Source organism: Tenrec ecaudatus, chromosome 1 (assembly GCF_050624435.1).
Source record: "Tenrec ecaudatus isolate mTenEca1 chromosome 1, mTenEca1.hap1, whole genome shotgun sequence".
NCBI lineage: Eukaryota > Metazoa > Chordata > Mammalia > Afrosoricida > Tenrecidae > Tenrec > Tenrec ecaudatus.
The window spans coordinates 255,356,449-255,381,979 of record NC_134530.1 but is presented as its reverse complement, the minus strand read 5'-3'; the positions used below and the strand labels follow the sequence as shown (position 1 = coordinate 255,381,979).

The 25,531-nt window shown below is 37.8% G+C and overlaps 1 protein-coding gene across 4 annotated transcripts in view; it reads right to left on the bottom strand.

The window, feature by feature from the left end:
• CDC42BPA (CDC42 binding protein kinase alpha) overlaps positions 1–25,531 on the bottom strand; it is a 318,565-nt gene that overhangs the window by 18,570 nt on the left and 274,464 nt on the right. For all 4 annotated transcript variants that reach the window (XM_075531439.1, XM_075531457.1, XM_075531449.1 and 1 more), the window contains 9 exons: positions 24,515–24,651; positions 23,726–23,865; positions 21,317–21,398; positions 17,438–17,654; positions 16,542–16,604; positions 14,425–15,018; positions 11,426–11,523; positions 4,110–4,194; positions 95–218 (listed from right to left, as the gene is read on the bottom strand). In XM_075531439.1, coding sequence (XP_075387554.1) covers positions 95–218; positions 4,110–4,194; positions 11,426–11,523; positions 14,425–15,018; positions 16,542–16,604; positions 17,438–17,654; positions 21,317–21,398; positions 23,726–23,865; positions 24,515–24,651 — 1,540 coding nt within the window. The remainder of the gene's footprint in view (positions 1–94; positions 219–4,109; positions 4,195–11,425; positions 11,524–14,424; positions 15,019–16,541; positions 16,605–17,437; positions 17,655–21,316; positions 21,399–23,725; positions 23,866–24,514; positions 24,652–25,531) is intronic.

Genomic DNA, 25,531 nt, shown 5'->3' with positions numbered 1-25,531 from the left:
CTGGCTTTGACATTTGCTGCTAACAGGATTTCCTCAGAGATTCAACAGGCCTTCAGGTGCTGCAAGCACCCACAGAGGCTAATTAAACATCTACCTCCTCTGTTGCATTCTTTCTTCTTCCGGAACTCTGAAGGAATAACGTCGCTTATTGTTAATACTTCTCACCATTTGTTTCCGACTATTATCTGATGTTTCAGGAACTACCAGCTCATCCCCTTCTGTTAAAAAGAAAACACACACATATAGACACAACAAGAGTAATCTTTTAACACTGCTAAAATGCTTTCTACCCATTAAACTCCCAAACAGTATAAATGTTCATCAATTGAACAATTACATACAGTTTTTATTTTTAGAAGCTGTGGTGACAATCCTAGTACATAGCAAGAATGATCAACTAACTGATGTAAACAGATATATGCTCAAATGAAACAATCCTTTTTTTTTTTTTTTTAGTACAAAGTGCCAACATTTTACTCAGAGAAACATGTAGTTGCCTTTGTGCCTTGACAATTTGACCTGCCTCTCCATGCCTGACATTTCTAAACCGGTGCTCTCCCTCCATGTACTGGCTTCAGTGGCTGAGGGTGTTAAGAGCTCCTTATTAATAAGTACACAGTAATCAGGCATAAGAGAAAAATTATTCATATACATAATCATAGTAAAGATCCCTTTTACATAGCAAGACATTTCTTCCCCCAAATCCAATCTGTGAAACGTGGAGTAAGGAAAAGGAACTGTTCTTCCATTACCTTCCTTTAGCCAAGGTAAAAATCTGTCACTATGGCTACTTTTCTGACTTTGGGGAGGAATGATATATTTAATCATATAAATGTGGGATCCTAGTGTCCATCATCTCCTATTTCAGTCATATAATACCTGTAAATAAATGTGCGTGTCACTCAGGAGCTTCCAAACCATGCTGAACTACGTCAACATGCTCTGAGCATAAAACAGATAATGTAGTCACAGCACATCAAGGGATGTCATTCTTGAAATCAGATAAAGCAAAAGAAAGTCAAGCTTTGAAGACTTTAGATACAAAACGCTGAGATGAGGCAAACAAGGTGAGAAGTGGACAGCAGAGCAAGCCAAAGTCGATGCGTCAGAGAGCTGACACTTGCCAGGGAGTGTAGCAGTGCAGAGCACTCAGAGGACAGTCCCAACAACAGACGCGAACAGAATAGGATTTTAAAAGCAGCTGATGAGCTATGATAGCCATGGGAGATTCTGAACAGTGGATGGGAATCTGTGCTCCCGAGACGGAGAAAGAGACAAGGGGGAAGGAAAGGCCTCTGGAAATGAGATTTTTTTTTTCCTTTCCAAAAGACATTACAATTTTGTCTGATTCTTAACCTGGAATGGAAAAGTGAAAGCCGGGAAAAGGCAGGTTGGAATAAGTTTTCTCGTACAGACACAAACTGTTATGGACACATTTTATGAGCAACACAGTCATGCACATTGGGAAAAGGGAGGACCAATCTTACACATATTTGGAGACCTAGGAAAAAGTAAACAATCACAATGAAAGTGAGGAGCTGAAGTAAGCTTCATTGGCTTCACAAAACATCTATCTGCATAGGAATCAATAGAAAACTTGAGTATCTTTTCTCAAGTTGTACGGGAGTATCATCTTAGCACAGAACTTCTACATTCTCGACAGTCAACCAAGAGACCAAATGAGAAACCAATTTGTTCATTTTAGTACTAAAACTGAAAAAAAAAAATCTAAAAAGAAACAACAAAATTGATAGCTATTTTTCTGATAGCTGAGTATATATTTTTATTGGTGGAATAAGGGGGTGGGGGAGGAAAGAATAAGGAGATCCTTCTATCTAGAGATAAGTGGTTAAGTATTTTTACTTATATATAAGAGCATTTAAATTGTTCTGCTTAAAAATACATAACTAACTGTACACTCATCTTCACTGGATTGATTCACCCACAGTAAACAGAAATTCATTAATACTTTTACCATGTAGAAATCTGTTGCTAAGACATGGGAATGCTATTATATAGAAGAGGACAATACAGTGTTAGTTACTAGTGTGATTTTTCTACTCTGATTGACAAACCAACAAATAATTCTTTCCTGAAACAATTACACATGCATAGTCTCCTGGCTGGAGAATCACCTCATGACTGGTCACTGACCAACTGCCCCTTCTCTTCTCTGTAACGCCTGGAATTCCCATTTGTGCTGCTGATCCTGGCCATTCCCGTGTGTTTCCTCTTTGCTGCTTCTCTCATTGTCAGTAGCAGTTGGGAAATTCTAAGCCCTACACATTGAAATCCCAATCTGGGACTCCAGATGGATTTTTACACTTCATAGATTTTGATAGGTTCTATGGTATTGAATATACAGAAGACATATTCAGATTTTCCTCCTATTTCAGTACCCCATAGAAAAATATCAGGGTCAAATTAGAATCAAGTATTTTTGTTACAAATTTATGTAAACTTAAATTGAATGATATATTTGGCTAGTAGCTTACTTTAATATATTAAAAGAGTATGATAGATCTGGTTGCTTCCACATATTGCTGATGTATCTTGGACAGTCAACTTAGATTATTTCCACTGAAGCTGTCATATTGTTTAAGAGTAATTTTGTTGTCCTATAATTCATGCATCATATGACTCAATGGTTTAAATATATTAAAGAGTTGTGTTTTGTTCACTGCAATCAATTTTAGAAAAATTTTTTCTTTCTTGTATTCATTATGATTAGCTCATTTCCCTATCACCTCCTCTGTCATAGTCCTAAGAAATTTATTAAATTAGTTGCTGTCTCTATAGATTTACCTATCCTGAATTTCATATAAAGAAAACCATTAACAAACAAACCACCACCAATAGAATAAGAGACAGAAAAACTTCAACCCAAAAGATACCATTAAGTATTACAACTCTCAAAAAAACTCACTGCCATAGAATCAATACCAACTCAAAGTGACCCCAGAGGACAACCAAAACTGCCCCACCTTTCTCCTGAATAAAAACTAGAACAAGTTTTTAAAATGGGTGAAAAGCAGTAAGTGGACTAATAATTTCCTCGGGGCATGGCAGGGGAGGCTACGGGAGGATCGGGAGCTTATAACAGTGAGTACATGGAAGAAGAAACTGTCCTAAAATGGTGGTGATTTCGCAACTCTTCTTAATGTGACTGAACTATTGAATTGTATGATATGTGAATCATATATCAACAAGGCTATTAAAAATGAGTCAAAAGGGAATAAAAAGGGTAAGATGTTAAATGTTAACCTAACTATATCTACAGTAATCCCATTTCCATTGAATAATATTCACATCCTTGGTCAATGGACTGAGGGGTTTCAATGGAGGCTTGATCCAAGTATCTGTTTGGGCTTCTACTATCACCCAGACTTTTGTAAACTCAGTACTCAGCATTTAAGCGCTAGTAAGTCTCTCCCTCTGATCTTGGACTTGTTAATAATCCTTGGATCACACTTCTTTAGGGTGGACTTAACTGACACCTCAAGTATATGGCTGCTTGTTTTTTTAATTAATAAATCATTTTATTGGGGCTCATACAACTCTTATCACAATCCATACATACATCAATTGAGTAAAGCACCCTTATACATTCATTGCCCTCATCATTCTCAAAATTCGCCTTCTACTTGGGTACCTGGAATCAGCTCATTTTCCTTTTTTCCCTCCCCCTCCCTCCCCACTCCCCCTCCTTCATAAACCCTTAATAATTTATGACTGCTTGTTTTAAGACAAGCCTTCAAGACCTCAAGTGCTTTCCTTTCTGATAGGCACTGTCTGATATCTTCAACACACTCTGCTACAATACCCATACCTTCAGAGATTACATCATGAGGGCAAGTGCTAAGGCTCACTTCATAAGAACTACCTGCTCTTATAAATGTGAGCTCAAAATCCAAGAGTCTATCTATGGTTTATATATACCTCTGGTCTCTTTAGGGACAGTAATACTAGTTTTGTGAGAAATAATATAATCTTCATAGGCTATTTGGTAATTGTAATAATAATATCAGTGGTATAGAATTTACAATACTATTGAGAAAAGGAAAAAATATATAGGAGAAGCTATCCTTTTAATATCTGTATTTTCTTACCTGCCATCTTGTTTTTGAAATATATTAATCGAATTGTCTCTAATCCTAAAAGATTTAATGATCCTTCACTGTTTAAGGGTCGAACCTGAAATAATAAAAACAAAATTAATACTTCAACAAAACCTTAAAAAATTAAACTATGTCAACAACACCTACCCTCGCATTCTACCCCACTCCCCACGAGTTCTCTTTTGCCTTATGGACCTCTATCCTCCTCTACATCCAAGTCTGTACCTGTCAGTCTTCTAGCCCATTGGTTAATCGCACTCTTGCCCTCATCCCTTGGGAACCTCCTAAATTTGTTCCCCCTGGCATGCCTGTCTTTTCCTTTATTTTTATTCCTAGAGTAGTGGAGCCATACAATATTTGTCCTTTAGGGATTACATGTCTTTATGTTACTAACGTCACATAAGGCCCTCCAGGTCTGTCCATATCATGAGGTGCTTCATGGTTTCAGAGTTTTTGTGATGCACACAATCGTGTGTATGTACTAGCTTTTCGTTCTTCTTTCTTCTACTAATAGGCTTTGAGCTGTTTCTAGCTTCTGCTAACTCTCAGCAGTGCAGCGATGAACACAGGAGTGCATACGTCGGTTTGTTCTCTTATTTCTATCAGATATTGCTGAACCATACAAGATTTCTATTCTCAGTTGTTTTAGGTAGCATCCTACTGCTTTCCTAAATGGGTGCATATATGCGTAGACCCACTAGGAGTGTATGAGAGTTCCAATATGTGTGTCCTCCTCAGCATTTGTCTGCTTTTATAATTGGGCTGTCATTGTCAATGTACAGTCATATCTCGTTGTTTTGATTTGCATTTCCCAGACAAGTAGTGATTGTGAGCATTCTTTCATGTGTTTTTTAGCCATTTGAAAGTCATTTTTCGGTAATCAGTTTGTTCATGTTCTTTGTCTACTATTAAAAAACCCCATCTTCTTCTTTTCTCACTTTTTAGTTGGATTATTCATTATATTCTTATTGAGGTGTTATAGTATTCTATAGATTTTAGAAAATAGCCCCAAAGATTTTAGTCTATTAATAAGACATAGTATATTTAAACCTTTCATTTATCCCCCAACTTCAAAATAGTCTTTTATATAAAGTCAACAACAAAAATAACATTTTACCTGAAATTATAAAATGATCTAATTTGAAAGAATTTAAAATATTAAAGTGAAGCACAATAAAAATATATTCGAACCTTACATTTGACTTTTTAAAGCTATTAGTGACCAAATAATTATACTAAAACTATATCAACATAGCTTCTTTATGAATTCTTATTATTAAAAACTAAACATAAACATTTTAGGTAGGTGAAATTACAGATAACAGGGGAAAAGGAGGGTCTGGTCAATAGTGATGAAGCAAGAGTATTTATATGGAACCAAATTAAATTGGATCCTTATTTCACACAATACACACACATACTCAATTCCAGATGGATTGTGGTAGTTAGATAATTTCCTATCAACTTGATCAATAAGTGTAGGGGTAGAGTCTGGCCTGCCAATCAGGTCACAGCCTAATGATATCTCCTTCTGGGCATGGCCTTTTCACGAGGATTCTAGAAACTTCCTTTCTCTCTCTCTGCTTCACTTTCCTGTTGCGGAGACACTCAGAGAGCTGGAGGAGCCTCATGGAGACCCTCACCATTGCTGAGATGCTCCCACTGTCATTGGATCCACAGGACTTCACCCCCTGGCCTGTGATCGTCCTGAATTTAGCCTCATTGCAAGAGCTGTGTGAGTGTGAAGATGCATTTATGGACTAATATTGGAATTATTGGCTAATATCAGACTTATGGACTTGATCTGGGATATATTCTTGATATCCAATTACTCTTTGATATAAAGCTCTTTCTTATACATATATGATTGTCTCTCTGTGTTTCTCTAGTCAACCCGGTCTAACTCATAGATTAAAGGCACACATATAATAGACAAAACTGAAAAATCCTTACAGGCATTATCTGTTTGACCTTGACATAAGAAAAAATTTCTTAAAAAGAAAAAGTTTCTTAGGAACTTGACACCAAAGTAAACTAAAGGATAGGGCAGATATATTGAAATGAAGATATGCTTAGGAAAAGACCACAAAAAATGGATGGGCCCTATCTATTAGACCACAAAAAATGGATGGGCCCTATCTATTATCCAACGTCTATTTGTGTTAGGCCTGGATGACTAGAAAAACAAAGCCAGAGACATTCAAATGTGTGTAAGAGAGAATTTTATCTCAAGAATTATGCATCAATAAAACAGCCCAGTCCAGATCAGGTCCATAATTCTGACGTAGCCCATGAATTTTTCCTGAGACTCACACAGCACAGGCAATGACACCCAATGCAGGAAGATCATTGGCCGGTAGGTAGAAAGGTTTGTGGATCCAGTGGCAGTGGAAGCACCTCATGTGTTTCCTCCAGCTCCTCAGGGTGTCTCCTCAGCAGGAAAAGGAAGGCAGAGAGAATGGGTCCGGTCCCCAGTGAGTTATCTCCAAATGAGGTCATCAAGCTGTGACCTGACAGGTTAAACTCCACCTCGTCACTATTAATACCCTCAAGTGGACAGATTATCTACCTACCACAGACCACCCCTTGTCAACTTGACACTTTTACACAACTCTTTAGTCATACATAATTTTTAAACAAAACAATAATAAAGTTATACCTGTACCTAACAGGATACAACTAAAATGCATATCACTCAAAATGTCAGTCTCATTTAAATATTCCATAAGCGAACCAAACAACAATAGTCTGTGCCTAACACCTGCAGTTAAGTGAACCCCTACACCTTAGTCCTATGACTATATTCCCTCACCTAAGCAAGTTTGTAAGCTAGCCCCTTCATGCCTGTATCCTCTCCATTGTGGGTATCCAATTTCTATACTGCCCACTTACATCAACCCAGTGCTCTGAGGAGACAGTCAATTATCTTCAATGTGAAGAATCTTCATTCCAATTGGAACCTCGTGAGTCTGCATCCATAAGCAAAGTCAAATCAGGGCAGGCTGTCCATAAAGTCATCAGCAATATGCACCAATTCACAGGCTCAAAAATGTTTTCTTCATCTGGCCAGGTTCTGGTTAACTCAGTGTAGGCTGCCCACTGGCTACCTTGTCTTTAGACCATGGGCCCATCACAAATTCTCAAAACCCCAGCCCCCTTGTGCTAGGTCATGAATTTCAGACCAGTCAACCCTCTCTCGTATTCTCTTCTAGTCCCTGTGAACCAGGTCCATCGGTGTCAGTGGCCAGACTCAACCCGTCTTTACTGCTGCGTTTCTTCCACTTCCAGTCAACAAGTGGATCCAGTTGGCCACCTAGCAAGCATTTCAGGCTGCCTGCTGGCTCCCTTTAATGTTTAGTACGAGAAAGGAAAAGTTCTTTCACATAATCTCCTGTTACCTTCATGGCTCGATTTTTGCCAGGTTCAGGCACAAGCCACTAGTTAAAAATTCAAGAGTTCCTTTTTTCTTCAGTCTGTCACAGTCCCCTAAGCAAGACTCTTCTAATGCAACTGTCCTGAGCACCCCAAATCACTGGGTGGACTTTATCAGTCTTCTTTGCAGGAGTGTCCTACACACATTTAAAGATTCAAATTGATGGCCGAAACAGTGAGCTTACAAACTATTTATACTTCCCAATACTCATTTCTGTCAATCATTAAATCAATAGGCAGAACTATATAAACCTAGTACAGCAAGATCCTAAACTCAATCTTAAAACAGTCAAATTCCCATATCTACCCTATCTTAATCCTTTCTAGACTGTTCCCTTGATATGAATATGGCTATAGGCCTCTGACCTAATCAACCAGGGTGGGGCCTCCTGTCAGCCATTTTGACCTTTTGTCATTTTCACTAAGCTGCATGGTCTCAGAGAAGTTCAAGGGGGTGGATTTCATCCCCTGAGTTCAAGATTCACATTTATCACATTCATTTTCACCATTTCAGACAGGAATAGCCAAACTTCTAGGAATCAAAACTTTCCTTTTCCTTTCCAGAAAACATTTGAGTAAACCATATCTGACCTCTGTCTAGCCTAAGAAGAAAAACTACTATGAGACTGAGGTCAAACAAGCATCCACTCTTCATCTTTATGATTTGTTTCTCTAGTACCCCACTCCAGGTACCATAATGTGCAAGCTCGGGTTGACTAAAGAACAAATCCAGAGACAAAACTCGTGTGTGTGAGAACTTTATATTAAAGAGTAATTGAATATTGAGAAAACATCCAAGACCAGTTCTGACCAAGTCAATAAGTCCAATATCAGCCCATATGTCCGATGTCTGTCTACAAATTCCTCTTCAGACTCATGCAACACATGCAATGATACCAAATTCAGGAAGATCACAGGCCAGTGACTGGAAAATCTTGTGGATCCAGTGGCTATGGAAGCATCTCAGCACTGGCATGGATCTCCACGGGGCTCCTCCAGTTCCAGGGCTATAGCTGCCATCAGCTTGTTAAGAGGAATGTGTAGCAGAGAAAGTGTGTGTCCTGTCTCCAGGGAGGAAGACAGGAGTTTCCAGAATCCTCAGGAGAAGCCCATGCCCACACAGAGGCATCATTGGCTATGACCTGATTGACAGGCTAGGCTCCACCCGTTCACTCAAGTTGACAGATATGTAACTGCCATACCATTACCTATAAAGTACTTCGATAAATAAATAAGGAAAAAATGGCCAATCCAATAGACAAATAGTAAAAATAAATAAACAGGCATTTAATGGAAAAGGAAATACAAATGATATATAAGGATAGATAACTGAGGAAATGCAAATGAACAACTCAGTGGGAAAATACCTTATAACCATTTCCAAAAAACAAGGAAGTCTGATGGAACCCCGGGGTGATACAAATGGTTAACAAGCTAGTTAATAACAGAGAGGATGGAGTTTAAGTCTACCCACAAGCACCTCAAGAAAGGTCTGGTTATTTACTTGTGGAAAAATCGACTACTGAAAACTCCTAAAGAGCAAATTCTCACACAGTTGGGGTTGTCATGAGTAAGAGTCAATGTGCTGACATTGATTTTTCTTTTTACTACAGTCCAACAATGGCAAGTGTTAATGGGTCAGTAAGAACTTATATATACTGCTGCTGGGAGTGTCTGTTACCTGTTACATTACTTTGCAAATTACTATCTTCTAAAATTGACAACTGCATTCCACGTGTCCTATCAATTCTACTGCTAGGCATATAATCTAAAGAAATATATCTTCTGCTAAAGACATGTAGCAGAAGATACATGCAGAAATAGCATAAACTAGGAAAGAATTCAAGTGTCTCTATCAGAAAATGGATTGAAATGTATTTCCCCAAGAATATTTCACAGTAGTGAACTATTATAGTACAATGTAGTAATATAGCTGTAGTAATATCAGAAACATCATAAATGAATGAAGAACATCAGGCAACATAACAATTTTATAAAGACCCAAATCAAATAAAACCAAATACACTGTTTAAGAATTTAAATAAAACCACCAAATACACTGTTTAAGAATTTTTAAATATGTAAAGTATCTGTACTTTAAGAAAAGAAAGGGAACGATAAGCCCAAGATTTAGGAGAGTCATTTTCTCTGGAGAGGCAGAGGTATGGCAAAAGGGAGAAAGTACACAGGAGGTGGTGGTGCTGTTGTCTAATCCAGTTGGTTGTGACATACAGTGTGATTGATTCTCATGTACAACAAAAGGAAACAATGTTTGGTTCTGTGCCATCCTCACAATTACTATGTTGGAGCCTATTATTCCAGCCACTGTGTCAATCCGTCTTGTGAGGGTTTTCCTCTTTTTTGACTGGCCCTCCATTTTGCCAAGCATCATGGCCCTTTCTAGGGACTGTATTCCCTGAAAATGCGTCCAAAGTACGTGAGTCGTAGTGTCACCCTCCTCCCTTCTAAGCAGCAGTCTGACCGTACTTCCTCCAAGCCCGGTTTGTTTGTTCTTCTGGCAGTTCACGGTACATTCAATGTTCTTCACCAGTACCATAATGCAAATGAACAGCTTCATCATTAGTCTTTCTTTCTTTTTTTTAAATCAGGGGCGAGCGTGAACGCAGTTTTTCTTATTCACTTTCCAACTTTAACATGAGGTGACTGAAAATACCATTAACTTGGGTTAGGGGCACTTTAATGTTCAAAATGCTTTTTAATCCTTTAGAGAGGTCTTGTGTAGTAGACTTGCCCAATGTAATACATTGAATTCTTGACTGCTGCTTCCATGAATACTGGTTGTGGATCCAAGTAAAATAAAATCTTTGAAAATTTCAATCTTTTCTTTATTTATCATGACGTTGTCTGTTGGTCCAGTGTTGAGGACTTTTGTGTTCTTTACTTGAGTTGCAATCCACACTGAGGCTGCAAACTCTAATTGATCTAAATGGGTAAATTCAGGAATATGGGAAATGTTCTGTTTTTTAAGTTGGTAGATGGGTTCACAAGTGAGTAATTTACAAGTTATGCTATCCTGTAAGTGCTATGCCTTCTTTCACATATATAGTCCCAATATTGTAGTATAATAAAAATAAAACAAAGAATTAATTATACAGCCCAAATTTTATACTGGAGAGGCATATTTAACTGTTTTATTTAAAGTATTTCCAAGAGCTGTTTTCAGAATCTACAGTGTTTCAAAGCGGGTAAATATTTGAAATGTGATTGTGGATACTTTCTTTCAACTTGATCCTTCAACTAGTGAGACATGGTACAGATTATATACATGTCTGTAAGGAACTACTACTCTTCACCTTGCCAAGCAGCAGTCTAGCCTGCAAAAATTCTCTGTACATAATGAAAAGGTAAGGAAACCTTCAAGGACAATATCTGTATTATGTTCTTTTAGGAATATGTGAAAACTTTATTTTTAAGTCATGAGACATTTAAACACAATGTTACTTTTAAGTTTATTAACTTTTCTGGCCTATGTAATTTATTTTCACAGGGATAAAAATGGCATAAGTGTGAAAAACACCTATAAGTAATAACAACAACATAGTCTTTCAGAGCTCCTTAAACTCAAAATGGAAGCTAACATTGCCATTTTAGGCTATAGGATATAGTTCTAGTTGTTTTGCTATAATACCACTTTTATTGTAGAAATACAATATTAAAAATATAATGTTTACTAAATATAATACACAGAGTATAATAGTTTTGGTTTTCTTTTTATAATGACTATTTTTTATCTTTTCTGAATCCAAAATGACTGAATCGTATAACAAAATTTATCCAAAAATAGCTAGTCATACTAATGTTTTCACTTAAATGCATTCATTAGTTAATTTAGCTGTATGTTACGGGTATATTACCTTCTTGAGAGGGAGAGTCTGGATCCATTCCATGGAGTTCACATCAAAGATATCAACTGCATTTTCACTATATACTGAGAGATACGGTGCATTGTAACCTGGGAGAAGGGAAAGAGGAAACACACCTTGTGATCACTTTATTAAATTTAAAATATTTTTTAAAAACTAAGTGTTAAATATCATAAAGGTGAAGCTCACCAAAATTCGACTGATATCAATCACAGCAGCATGTCAAAATACTTTTGAAGTGGACAGAGTATAAATCATGAATGAGGAATTGACATACTAGGGATCAGATTATATAGCAACTATAATACATAAAGTTTTTGTCAATATTAAGAGTTTAATAGTTCTCTGTTCCACACTAGTTTTCTAAAGGAATTTCATTCCATTTTCAAAGGAATCTTATTTATAAAGCTGAGCAATCCTTAAGTACCGTATGTACTCGAATATAAGCTGACCCAAGTATAAGCCGAGGTACTTAATTATTACCTGGGAAACCAGAAACACTGATTGTCTCGAGTACAAGCCTAGGGTGGAAAATTCATGATGTGAATTCACACAGAGACCAGAGGGGAGAGACGGAGCGCAGCCACAGACACATCCTTAACAGTTCAGCTGCCAGCGTAAGTGAATCACTGTGGGTGCTTCTGCGAATCGGAGCCGTCCACGTCATAGGACGGCTCTGATTGGTTAGATGTGAGTAAACAAACATTCAAAGCCCTGCAGTGTCAGTGGGGCTTTGAATGAGCAGCAGAGGAGCAGCAATCACCCGCGAGGTGTTACACCTCGCTGGGGTACCACTGACCGCGTATAAGCCGAACCCCAGTTTTTCAGCACATTTTTTGTCCTGAAAAACTTGACTTATACACAAGTATATATGACAAGTGTTCTAGTCTGTTATGAATATAACATAGTATACCTAGCACAGTTAGATGCATAGGTAGAGCTCAATATATAGTTGTTGAAATAAAGGATGACTATCAATAAAGGGTAACATAAGCAAATAGAGGGTATATTATTTATCTAAATTGAGATCACAAATTCAATTACTGGCAGCGCTATTCATACAAGCAACATATTTCAACTCTTATTCTACATTACCACAACCAACAAACAAACTCTACTGAGTCAATTCTGACTCGTAGTGACTGCAAATAGGGTTTTTGAGGCTGTAATTTTTTTTTAAAGGCTGTCAATCTTTAGGGACCATGATGCCTTATCCACCTCTCCTGATGCATCTGGCATCTGTGGTTAGCAGTCCAATGCTTTACTGACAGCATCACCAGGGCCCCCTTTAATCCACATTAAAAAACACAAACTGCCATGCATCAATTCCAACTCATGCTGACCCTCTAGGATGAAGTAGAACTGCCTATGTGGGCTTCCCAGGCTGTAAGGCTTTACAGGAGCAGAAGCCCGTCGCTTTCTTGTGCAGGGCGGCCGGTGGGTTCATGCTGCCGACCTTACAGCTGATAGCCCAATATGGAACTCACTATACCACCTGGGCTCCTTTGTAACTTGCATCAACTGCAAACTCACTGCCATCAAGTCAGTGCTGACGCACAGCGACCCCTGTGGGTTTCTGAGACTAGCTGTTGAGGGGCGTCGACAGCCCAGTCTTTCTCCCGAGGAGCTGCTGCGGGTGGTTTTTAACTTCCAACCATGTGATCACAGGCCAACGTATAGCCAGGGCTCCTGTTTTAATCTACCTTAGACGTATACATATAATAATACTTCAAATTGTTTGTGTTACACTAAACAGCATTCATTATGCATATGATGCCATTATTAAGAGTAGATATTTCTTAAAATATATACATTAATTATAGTTAAAAACTAATACATCAAAAATAGTTAAATTAGAGTGGGTAGGAGTAGGTATATTTAAATTTTTATTTTAATTTAGATTTTCTAAGTTTTCTATAATAAGCATGTATTGCTCTCCAAAACTCTTTTCCACCAAACTTTTACCTGGACTGTTCCCATAACCGATCCTCCTTCATTCCTTCTTCCCCAAGTCATCTTTCTGCAAGTGTTCTGAATTCTATCTTCCCTGGCCTTCAGGGGGATCTTACTCCATTTCCTCTATCACCATACAGTCAGTCTTTCCCTAGGAATTCCCTAGTGTTTCTTTCCCTTCAGCATTTAAATATGGTCACGTTTCCTCCATTAAACACAAAACATTTTGGATTATTTTTCCTATTGGCTTCTACTGAGCTCTGTAGCATTTATACTTTACTGTATCTACTTATTTCATCATAAGTCTTCTCTAATGCAATGTATGCTCCGTGATGGCAAGATGATGCCAGTTTGGGCATCACTGTGCCTCGTACAGTCAATGGTACAACATGCCCCCACTCTCAAGTCAATTCCAGCTAATCGTAAACCTACAGAGGGTTTCAGAGACTGCAAATCTTTTCAGTGGCAAATAGTCTCATTTTTCTCCCAGGGAGTGGCTGGTGGATCGGAATCCCTAACCTTGTGGTTAGCAGTCAAACATTTACCCGACATCACCACCAAGGGATCCTTGGCACATAATAAATATTCAATAATTTATCCGAATATTTCTTAAAAGTATGAAATAAGCAATTAAAATATTCTCCTTGTCTGGATAAAATGTAAGTCTGAGCAACATTTCTAGTACATGCTACATTTTACCTTTACGTAATTCATTATGTCATTCACTTAGTACCTATTTCCCCAGAATAAGTCCTATGAGATATCAATGAGTACAAGCACTGTATTTTGGGGGATCCAGAGAATAACTAGGTTATTTCAAAGTACATAATGGGTTAAGCATTCATCTAAGTAAACTGTTCCACAGAAAGAGTAGTGCATGTTAACCTGTTGGTCTAGGCCTCACTACATTATCATTATATAAGTACCATGAGGCCTGCTCAGGAACAAAAATATGATCTGAATGATGAGTACATTTAAAAGACTAGGTGAAAGGGGAGAGAAAGAGACAGCAATGACAAGCAAAATAGCAGTCTTACAACAAGAGGAAGGGTTTGCTGGCCACATCAACTCCTGTTGTCTTGATCTGCGTCCCTGGCAGTCTGTGTATATCCCAATGCTGCTAAAACACAGCAGGAATTCTTTACTGGAGAGCTCAACTGCGCAGACAGCATCCATGGGCTGATGTGCAATAAATGACAGTGTGTGGTCATTTGAATGGAGCATACTGAACGGGCTTCCTTCTCCATTTAAGGGATATCTTAGAAATCCTGACTGGAATCCCACACAGAGCTGTTCACTGAAGATTGCCATCCACTGGACATTGTATGGGACTTGAATTTCTTTGAATTTTCTGTGGCGAGTCTTGCTCTGTAATAGTTCATAACAGAGGACCTGCCTTTTCATGGCCACACACAGGCACGTAAGAGCTCCGTGGCGCACTTTTCCAGAAGTCATGGTTTGACACCCTTTAGTCTCTACTAGCTTGTAAAACTCAGTCTCACGCCCATCCAAAGCGGACGTGGGAAAAAGTCGTGCATGACGGTTTCGTCCTGAGATCACAGCAATAAGCTGCTCATTGGGAATGAGTTCAATCTGATGGATCTTCTTATTGTCGCCCACTCTAATAATTTCTGCACAAAGAAATAGTAAATCAAATGAAAAACATTTTATTAACTTAATAATATCCCTCCCAATGATTCACAAAATAATATGTCAACATGCTGAAGACACAGCTACACAGAAGAGTAAGAGTACAACCTCCACAGAAACAAAGGAATAAAACCCCTAAAACCACACATGCGCTGCTATGGTGTCATTTCTCATTCACAGCAGCCCTGCGAGACAGAACAGCTCTTTAGGTTAGGTTTTTAGGAGCAGACATCCTCCTCCTCCTCCTCCTTCAGAGCCGCTGGGGGTTAAAACTGCTGACTGGGCCTTGAGCAGTTCAGCACTTACCCTACTGGGCCACCAGGGCTCCAGAGAGTAAAAAGGGGAGGATAATTCAACCTATGATAAGATAGAAAGCAATTACTTAACAAAGAATCCAATTTAACACCGAGAGTTTAGCAAGTCAAAGCAAAACATTCTTGTCTGATAAAGCATGACAAATCTTTAAGAAAAATCTTTTTGCTAGCATTAATTTCTAGGGAAGACAGTAAAGTTACTGAAATGGATAACGAACTGGTTTCAATGCATTGTTTTCCTATGATTAAAATGGAAGGATTGAACTTAATCGGTTCCTTATTTCACCCAGTATTTAATGGCTGTTTTGTTGAAGTGCGGGCAAAACCAAGCACATTTTAAAGGATAATATTTCTTACAGTACTAACAAACAAACAACCAAACAATTAACAAACCCAAAACTCACTGCTATCACCTCAATTCTGACTTACAGGATAGAGTTGACCCTATAGGATATAACTGAAGTGTTCCTGTGGATTTCTTAGGCTATAAATCTCTACAGGGGCAGAAAGACTCATCTTTCTCCTATGGAGAGGCTGGTGGATTTGAACTGCTGACCTTGTGGTTAGCAGCCCAATATATAATCCACTAGGCCGCCAGTGCTTCTTTTATATTAATTGAATACTGGAAAAATCAAGTTGTGTTTTCTTTAGGAAAGCAATCTGAGTGCATATAGAGGTATTACATAAAATGTCCCAAGAAAGATAAACCATTTCAGGTTTTAAAACTCAGGGAGACTATGGAAATTAAAAATGATTATTTGATATAAAACCAGATTAAATTAGATTAGCAAATTTTCAGCTAAAGAAAATAAAATCCTGGCAATTTAAAACAGCATTTGGCACTCCTCCTGGGGTATGAACAACAGAAAGATGGGTGAAGGGAGACAGTGGATAGGGTAAATTATGAAAATAAAAATAATAATATAAATTATGAAGGGATCACAAGGGTGGAGGGGTGGGGGAGGGAGGGGAAAAAAGAGGAGCTGATACCAAGGGCTCAAATAAGAAGAAAATGTTTTGGAAATGATGATGGCAACATTTGTACAAATGTGCTTGATACAATTGATGTATGGATTGTTATGAGTTGTTAAGCGCCCCCAATAAAATGATTCATTAAAATTTAAAAAAATTAAAAACATAAAACAGCATTTGGTTTAAAGTTACTGCAGAGGAGGCAAGTTTTCTCTTACCATCTTTGGTGACATGCACAACAAATAATCCTTCTTCATTTCCCAAAGCTATTCTTTCGTGATCTATATAAGACATAAAAAACCCATTTTTTTAAATTAGGAAACATTACATAAAGTTGAAATAAACCAGATATAACTTATTAGTAAATTAAATTGGAGTAAAGTAAATTAAAGAGAATGAAGAATTTAAAAATAATAATTTACACAATAAATTTCTTTTTAGAATACAGTGGCATATATTATCACTCATCAATTTTAGTAGAACAATCATTAGGAACCGAACCTATATTATATTAGTACTTAGAAAAATAATGGAATGCTTGTTCTATGAATTAGGGGTCCAGTTCCATTTCTTGTTTTGTGAGGAGAAATGATGAAAGACATAGATTTGAATACTACTCATTAAACTTTTCAGAATTAGAAAGTACAAAAGAATTTGATGTATATATGAGAAAGTGACCAAAATTTACAGCTGCAGGCATGAAAACTACCCTTAAGGGTATTTCATATGTTTAACATAGCTTATTTTATTTATACTTATCAACAACTTGAGCAAGGTAATTGATAGGCATATCTACATTTCACATGAGACTTAGGCTATATGAAATTAAGTAACTTGTTCTGTCACACAGGCAGAAAATAGATCAGTTATTATATTAGTTAACCTTTGGTACTATGGCCTCTTCAGAAAAAGCAATTGCAAATTGTGCTTACTTTTGTTAACTGAAAACAGAAGTTCTAGTGTAAGTCTCATTCATTTAGTAAACATTTAGCAAGCATCTGTAATATATATAACATACATTACACCGAGTACTGAGGATTCTTAGATAAAAGAGTCTGTGGTCACAGGAAGATTAGCACACAATGAAGAGAATGTGGTCAATGTAAACGCATACCTATGATTGCAGCTGCCTGGGTTGTTTTAATGAGGGGTAGAGTACTGTCATAAGCCTCTTTGGGAACATAGACTGAGCGGTCTCTGAATTTGTTTTTCTTCAAAATCTTGTGCAATTCACTCAGTACTCCCACCCACTTGCTCTTCTCATTTTCATTGTCTGCCAGCATCAGGATCGAACACTTGTTATCAGATGCAGAGAACTGGGAAGCTGTGACCTAGGATCATTTAACCAATATTCATGACATTGGAAAACACATCCCTTTTATGTTCATTTTGTATCTAAGCTAGTTTGCTTAATATTCATCAATAATATAAGCATTAATTAAATGGTATCCTTAACAATTTAGTTATTCCTAATCAGAAGAATAACTAGAGTTTTAGCATTAGAATTCAAGACAAAGCAAAGGTAGCAGATATCATTTAAATATTAGTATCATTTTTACCCACCTTGCTATAAAATGCCAGAATACTAACCTTTCAATGAGATGACACAAAATGTAATATAAACTGTTGGATGGAAAACTGATCTGTTCTGTAAACCTTCATCCAATTCACAATAAAGTTTTAAAAGGTGCATTAAACCTATTGCCCTTGAGCTGATTCTAACTCATGGCCACCCTACAAAACAATGTAACAGCTGAGAGATGGGGTTTCTACCCCAGTAAAGAGTTACAGTCTCAGTTCTACCCTGTTAGAGTCATCATTCCATGGCAGTGAGCGAATGACTCTTTGAAAAAAAAAAGAGTAAACTATGTGGTCAATCCCCAAACAAACTCACTGCCATCTAGCCAAGGCTGACTCAAAGCGACCCCCTATGGGTTTCTGAAATTATAATTTTTTATGGGCGTGGACAACCCAGTCTTTCTCCAGTGGAGCTGCTGATGGTTTCAAACTGCCAGCCAAGTGGATAGCAGCCCAACTTGTACCCATTACACCACCAGGGCTCCGGTGAGAGAATGGCCCTTTATAAAAGTACTCTGTCCCATCTTTCTCCTAAGGAGGTGCTGGACTAACTATCAGTGTTTCGTTAGCAGCTAAGCATTTAACCCGTGTGCCATTACAGGTCCTCAAAATAAGCACATGAATGCATTACACCAACTGTTCTGAAACTGACATAGACTAACAACTAAGCGCTGGGTACTGATGCTAATCCCTTTCCAACTACTAATTCATTTAACCTTATGATGCTTTCATGATGAGAAGGCATTCTTGTCACATCCCTGTTTTATATATGAGAAAATTCCTTCATAAGTGCATAGCTATACTCTTGACCACTATACTACATTATCTTTCAATTTGTTTTTAGTCACAAATGTTCAGAAATACATTTTACTTTATGAGAATAACTTATTATTATTACAGAAGATTGTAACATTTGAGTTAATAAGCAAATGAAGATTTATTATTATGCAAACAACACTCACAATCAGAACAGATTTTACACACACATGTGCACGCACCAGGAAGCATCCCTACTAGGGTCCCAGTTCATACATGCATAAGTTTATTGCAAACCAGCCATGTGGTTAATTATGTCTCTGAGACCAGTGGATGGTTGCAGACAAGTTCTTTCACTAAGATATTTTCTTTAGTCTTATTAGGGTGCTTCCTAAAAAGGTACAGTCAAAACGGTGGCTTGGGTGGGAGGAAGGAGCTGCTGAGTCAATTTAATAGAAGGCATAGAAGTCAGCACAGAAGCTTATGGTAACTGGTTTTGAGATTCCAAAGGAATCATCTTGACAGATGCTTTCTAAGAACACAAAACAATCACAAAGACTTATTAGAAAGGAGTTTTTTGTTTTTTAATTGTTTTACTAGGGGCTCATACAGCCGTTATCACAATCCATACATACATCAGTTGTGTAAAGCACATTTGTACATTCATTGCCCTCATCATAGAAAGTTCTAAGAAAACTGTATTGGTGACAAAAAGTCAGGAAAGTTGCATGCAGACATTTTTTTGCATCCAAACCCCCAAACATGCTGCTGTCAACTGCATTCTGACTCACAGTAACCCTCCAGGCCAGGGTGTGACTGCCTCTGTGAGTTTCTGAGAGTGTCGCTCTTTGTAGGAACGGACAGCCTCATGTCTCTTCCTCAGACTGGCTGGTGGTTTTGAAGAGCCGACCCAACATGTAACTACTATGCCACCGGGCTCCCTTCCTTTCCACGGAGACAAAGCATTTGTTCATTCTTTGAGGCTAGCAGGGTTATCTTATGAGAATGTGTGGGAAACCTTACTCCGCAACTTGGGTCATGCCTCTTCAGACTTGTTTTGGTCCCCCCAATTCTAAGGACAACCAACAAGAACACACAAATCCCTCAAAGATGCCAACATTGCATTTAGATGTGGTATAAATCGAGCAGGACAAAATTCTTCAGGAAGGGTTAAACAGACGAAAGCAGTCTTTACGCACTGGGCTGCTACCTGTGGGGTCAGCAGTTCAAAGACAGCAGCCACTCCGGGAGAAAGGCGAGACTTTCTGCTCCCATGAAGAGTCCGGGACATCCAAGGGGGGCAGTTCTACCCTGCCCTGCAGGGTCACTACGAGTCAGAATCAACTCGATGGCAGTGAGTACAGGAAGTATTAAGAAACAATAGCTTCGCAAATTGGTACTTTTGTTTACTAAAGATTTCATAGCAGTAATTTTTTACTTACCTTTATGTATGTACATGTGTGTGTATGCAGATTCCTTATTAAAAGTGAAGCAAATATCAGTGACAATAAAATTGCACTATGTCAATCGGGATCTCTCAGTAGGATCCCTGAGAGAGGAGTCACATATCCACATAGATGGGTTTCTTTTTCCAAAGAGAACAAAGCATATACTAACTCCAGTCTGTGTCTCGCCTTCCTTATACACAAATGCATAGACAAATAGTTGCTTTTGTGTAAGCTTGCTGGGCCAAAATTCTCAGTGATGTAACAGACACAGTCACGGCAGAGTACTGTTTCTTAACTGGAATAAGTGGATTACAAGGGATGAGTTGAGTCAGAATGAATAAGAATTGTTGAGTGTAAAATTATGATTCGCTCTGTAAACCTTCACCTCATTCAGAACAAAAAGTGAAAACAAGAGATTTAAAGTCTCGGAAACCCTAAGAAGCAAGTTCTCTCGACTCTGTCCTGTAGGGTCACTCTGACTCAAAATTGAGTAGATGGCATTGGGATTTTATCAAGAGCTGGAGTATTTTTTTCTCTCCCTTGAAATCAGGGTTGATTTCGTAACTTGGTTTCCTCAAAAGCATGCAGAAGGAGTATCATTCCAGTCTGGCATCTCTTTAGCTCTTTGGCGGCCAGCCATATGAAGCTGAAATGAGACACGCCACCCGCCCTCTGGCGTCCCAGCCTGGAGCAGCCATATGACTGCCCCAGCTAACACCGTGAGGCCGGTTCAACCAACAGACAGAAATGCAAAACACATCATATCATTGCTGTTTTAAGCCACTATGTTTTTGAATGGTTTTTTACAAGAAATAGGTACTTGGAATACACATTAATATTAAAAACTCACTTAATATTTCAGTACAGTAACATATGCTGGAAAACATACGATGACACAAAAAGATTATACAAGAGGAAACTTATTTTAGAAACCATATATTCAAGCTTCTATAGATCTTTCACTTATTATGTATTTGCTTAGTACCATAGTTTATAAGAGGAGTCTTCAAAAAATTCATGGAAAAATGGAATTAACAAATAATGGAATTTTTCCATGAACTTTTTGAAGCCTCTTTATAGTTTTACATATTGGATGGTGTGGGGAATAGAAAATATGCAATTTGGTACTAGTCTGAGTAGGTTTATAAGTTAGATGGAAAGGCAAACACACGCTCATTAATACATATTCAGAGATCAATTTAAACACTTACTCTAAATATGCAGGGTATATCTTTTCGACTTGCATGAATAACATCAGAAGCCAAGACAGAACTAACGGAAAATTCTTCATCCCTGGAGAAAAAGACACATTAAACAAGTCATTATACCGCTTCCTCTTTGCCAGACATTTTAACAAGGCTATGGCTATAGTATCTCCTCTCTATTCTTCGAGATGCTGCCCAAGGGCAAGGAAGATGCTGGAAAGTCAGCCAAGGAAGACAGAGACCCAGGGAACAAATTTGGAAGCAAGGCCAAAATGAAGTGATCTAAAAGTAAAATTCAGGACCAGCTCACTAACCTGATGTTGTTTGACAAAACCACCTGTGACAAGCTTAGTAAGGAAGTTCTTCAGTATATGCTATAACCTCGGTTGTTGTCTCTGAGACTGAAAATGTAAGGTACCCTTGCCAGGGCAGCCCTCCAGGGACTACGCAGTAAAGGACTTTGCTAGCAGGTTCAAACACAGAACTCAGGTAATTTGTAACAGAAACACCCAGGGTGACTATGCTGGTGAAGATGCACGAACAGGCCCAAACAGCTGTACATCCTGAACAATAAAATTTTACTAAACAAAAAGTCAGTGTATGTGGGTATTTGTGTATGGTGTTAGGTATTAAAATAATTCAAAGGAGTAATCGTCAAAACCTAATTGTATAAAACAGACAAATTGAACTTTAAAAAGTCTTTTGATTTTTTTCCATCATTTTAACTGATACTACCCAAGGAAATCTCTTTAGTGTGAGATAGATATGCAACAAAATGTTTGCCATTTCAACATTCTTAATATGTAATTCAGTGATGTTTATTATGTTGTTCAACCATCAGCTTTGTCTGTTTTCAAATTTTCCATCAACCTTACTTAACAGCTCAATCTCCTTTCCCCTGCCTCTTGCTTGCTGCTGTTAACCACTAATAAACCTGTCTTTATATACTTGCCTATTATAAGTATTGCACATAAGTGGGATCACATCCAATTTATCCTTTTGTGACTGACTTATTTCACTCAGCGTATTTTCAAGGTTAATTCATATTATACATAGCACGTATCAACAATTCTTTCTATGGCATTGTATGCATGTATCATTTATGCATCTTGTTCATTCATTTGCTAATGAACATCCAGGCTGTTGTCACTTGTGGCACTGTAAATAATACTGCAACGAACACTGGTGTACAAGTGTCTGTTTGCATTCCTGATTTCAATTCTATTGGACATATGTGTAGTAAAGAATTGTTGGGTCACATGGTAATTCTGTATTTTCAAGGAATTGCCAGACTATTTTACCATTTTACAAACTCACTAGCAGTATCCAATGTAATTTATCAAGAGTAATTTAACAGTACAAAGAGCTAAAACATAGTAAGTGGCTTAAAGTCACAAGGTAAATAAATGAATAACTAAAACAGATTTGAACCTGGGTAGTGCTTCAAAGCCTCCATAGTCTTTGTTTAAAAAAAACCTTTTTTTTTTTTTACAACAATCAGTTGTAAATGTCCTGAAGACATAAAATAGATTTCCTCTTCAATAATTTATTCCTTGTGATTTCCTTAATTTGGTTATTGGTTCTATCACACCTTTGGTCTTAATACCGTTATCTTATTTTTTCCCTCCTTTTTCTATCTTTCTATATTTAGTCCCATAACATGTTCTATTACATTTTTTTAAATATTGCTTGCATATACTTCTTCCCCCAACAACCACCCCTTCATATATTCTTTATTTGTGGGGAGGCCAATATGTCTGTGATGTTGGTGTAAAACATAGTGAAGACACAGCTGGAAATCCTGGTCTTGTGGACAGGATAGAGCTGACCTGGACCTAAGTTTGGGAGTCATCACTACAGAAACAATGGCCTAAGTTGTGGCAGCAAATGCGATCATGCAGAGAGTGCCTGGAGTTGGGGAGAAAGGAGAGACCTCCAAAGAGCAGGAGGAAAACCTGTTCAATAAGACCAGAACCATTCAGAGGTTTCAGAGGCAGAAAGGCAAGCACATTGTTTTTCTATCAAGAGATGTGTGTACATGGATGTTTACAGATTTCATTGTATATTCCAAGTGCTGGTCTGATTTTGAGATTTTTATGGCTTTTCCTCACACTGGAATGATACTCTACATTTTTAGGTGATGATATATATATATATATATCAAACACTGGGTTACCATAACCCCAGTAACTCTAACCTGCTCTTTTGAACTAAAACACCAGTCTCTTTTTCTTAGTCCGTCCCTAGCTCCAAGACACATAATCCATTATACCTTACTTTCTACTATTAATTATATTACTATAGCCCAATATTAGTAAATTATCAAAGTAATGAATAAATTAACCATGGAAATAATCAGAAACTTTACATGCTCATGTGGCAATGATGTAGCTATTGTCACCGCTGCAAGCCTACCTCATGTCAATCACTTGACTGATTACAACACTGGGCTGAGAAGCTTTTCCTTCAGCGATATCGTACAGAAACAGTTTGAAGTCGCAAACCACAGCCAGCGCTCTTTGCCATCCTTTCTTCACTCCGGCTGGTTTAGGCATCTTAGTTTAATTGTATGCAGACAAGCAAGAAAGCAAACAAACAAAACTCAAATCAATTCTCACTAAGAGCTCCGTTAGTTACATATATAATTGTACGATGAACACCTAATGATAATGCAAATATATTATAAGCTTATCACTTTGGTTGGTAAAGTAGCAGATGGAACACAAATATCATCAATGTGAAAAATGTGAGAAAATCAGTAATTCGTTAAAATAACATTCATGGCTTTCTTTCTAAGTAGAAAAATGTCAAACTTGGTAGTAATATGGAAATCTGGCTCATGCTTTCAGTAGTATTCGTGGCAGTCAGTTTGATAATGTCTAGATAATCCCTCATACTTCATAACCATATCTTCATAACCTATCTGGCAAGACCATCTGCCAAAGACTCCTTTATGGAGAACTGAACATTTGTTCAGAACAAAACAGAAACTGTACAGAAAAGTTTGTAAAAGTTTTGGAATTTATTTCTAAGCAAAGGCTAGCTTTTTATTTTCAACTCACGATTCTCGATGAAGTAAAAGGATTAGATGAGAGCTACTCATTTAATTTTCTGCCAAGAATTATGTTCGAAGAATGACTGGGTTTAAGTTGAATTGATTCCAAAACCTTAAAGACGAATGTAAACAGGACCTAACATACTTACCCTGACATGACCTTCGTATGCTGTTCCTATTCCTTTCTGTGGATCGATGCCCAGCGGACCCTTGGTCTGCTCAGGAGGAACTGGACAAGCAGTTGGGGCTTTGTTTACACACGTTATATGACATGAGAATCCACACACTTTCGGAGGAAAGAAAAACAAACAATGTTCAAGAGAAATTAATTTTAACCAAAAGACACTCCCTGAACAGCCACTACACACAAGGTGCACTGTGGATGGCTTGTTTTAAGAGAACTCTTCCTCGTTAGAGGAGCTAGCTGATCCAATGCCTTGGCAATAAGCATTTCAATGAGAAATAGCAAAACTTCCTTTCTGTAATAATATAGGTTTCTGTTAACATAAGTGATCAAGATGAGAAGAAAACATATAAAAATCATCTAATTTTATTAATAAAATAGCTGGTGCACACTTCAAACCCCTCAAAAAGTAGTTCCCAGAGTTCGAACTCTTCAACTTTTTATCCCACTCCAATGGTGTTGACCAAGAAACTTTTCTTCAGATCCAGCGAGTTCGGTCCCCAGGTTGGTTTTGTGACTGGTTGCTAACTGCAAGGCCAGTAGCTTGAACCTACCAGCCCCACTGTGGGAGAAACACGAGCCTTCCATAAAGACTTTAAACCTTAGTTTGGTTTTCTTTTCTGACTTGGACTAGCCTCCAAAATAGTTTCATTCTACAATCTATTCTCCGCATGTGATCAAAATGAGCTTTCTAAAATTTAAGTCTCATGTTAGTCTTTTTCTTTTTTAACTCTGCAATAATTTTTCCTCACGGTGCCCTAAGATAAAAACTTTTATTTCTTATTATTGTAGAAGCCTCTGGCTTTGCTTATAATTTCATCTATGAGGCTTTCGCCTTCTGTAGGGAATATGCTTTCATATAAAACTACTTACAATTGTGAACCTGCCATTCTGTTTCTTACCTATAAGCCACTGCACAGAACTTCCAAACCTCCAAAATTTAACCTCCAAAATTCAGGTCAGACATTTTTCTTCCCTGAAG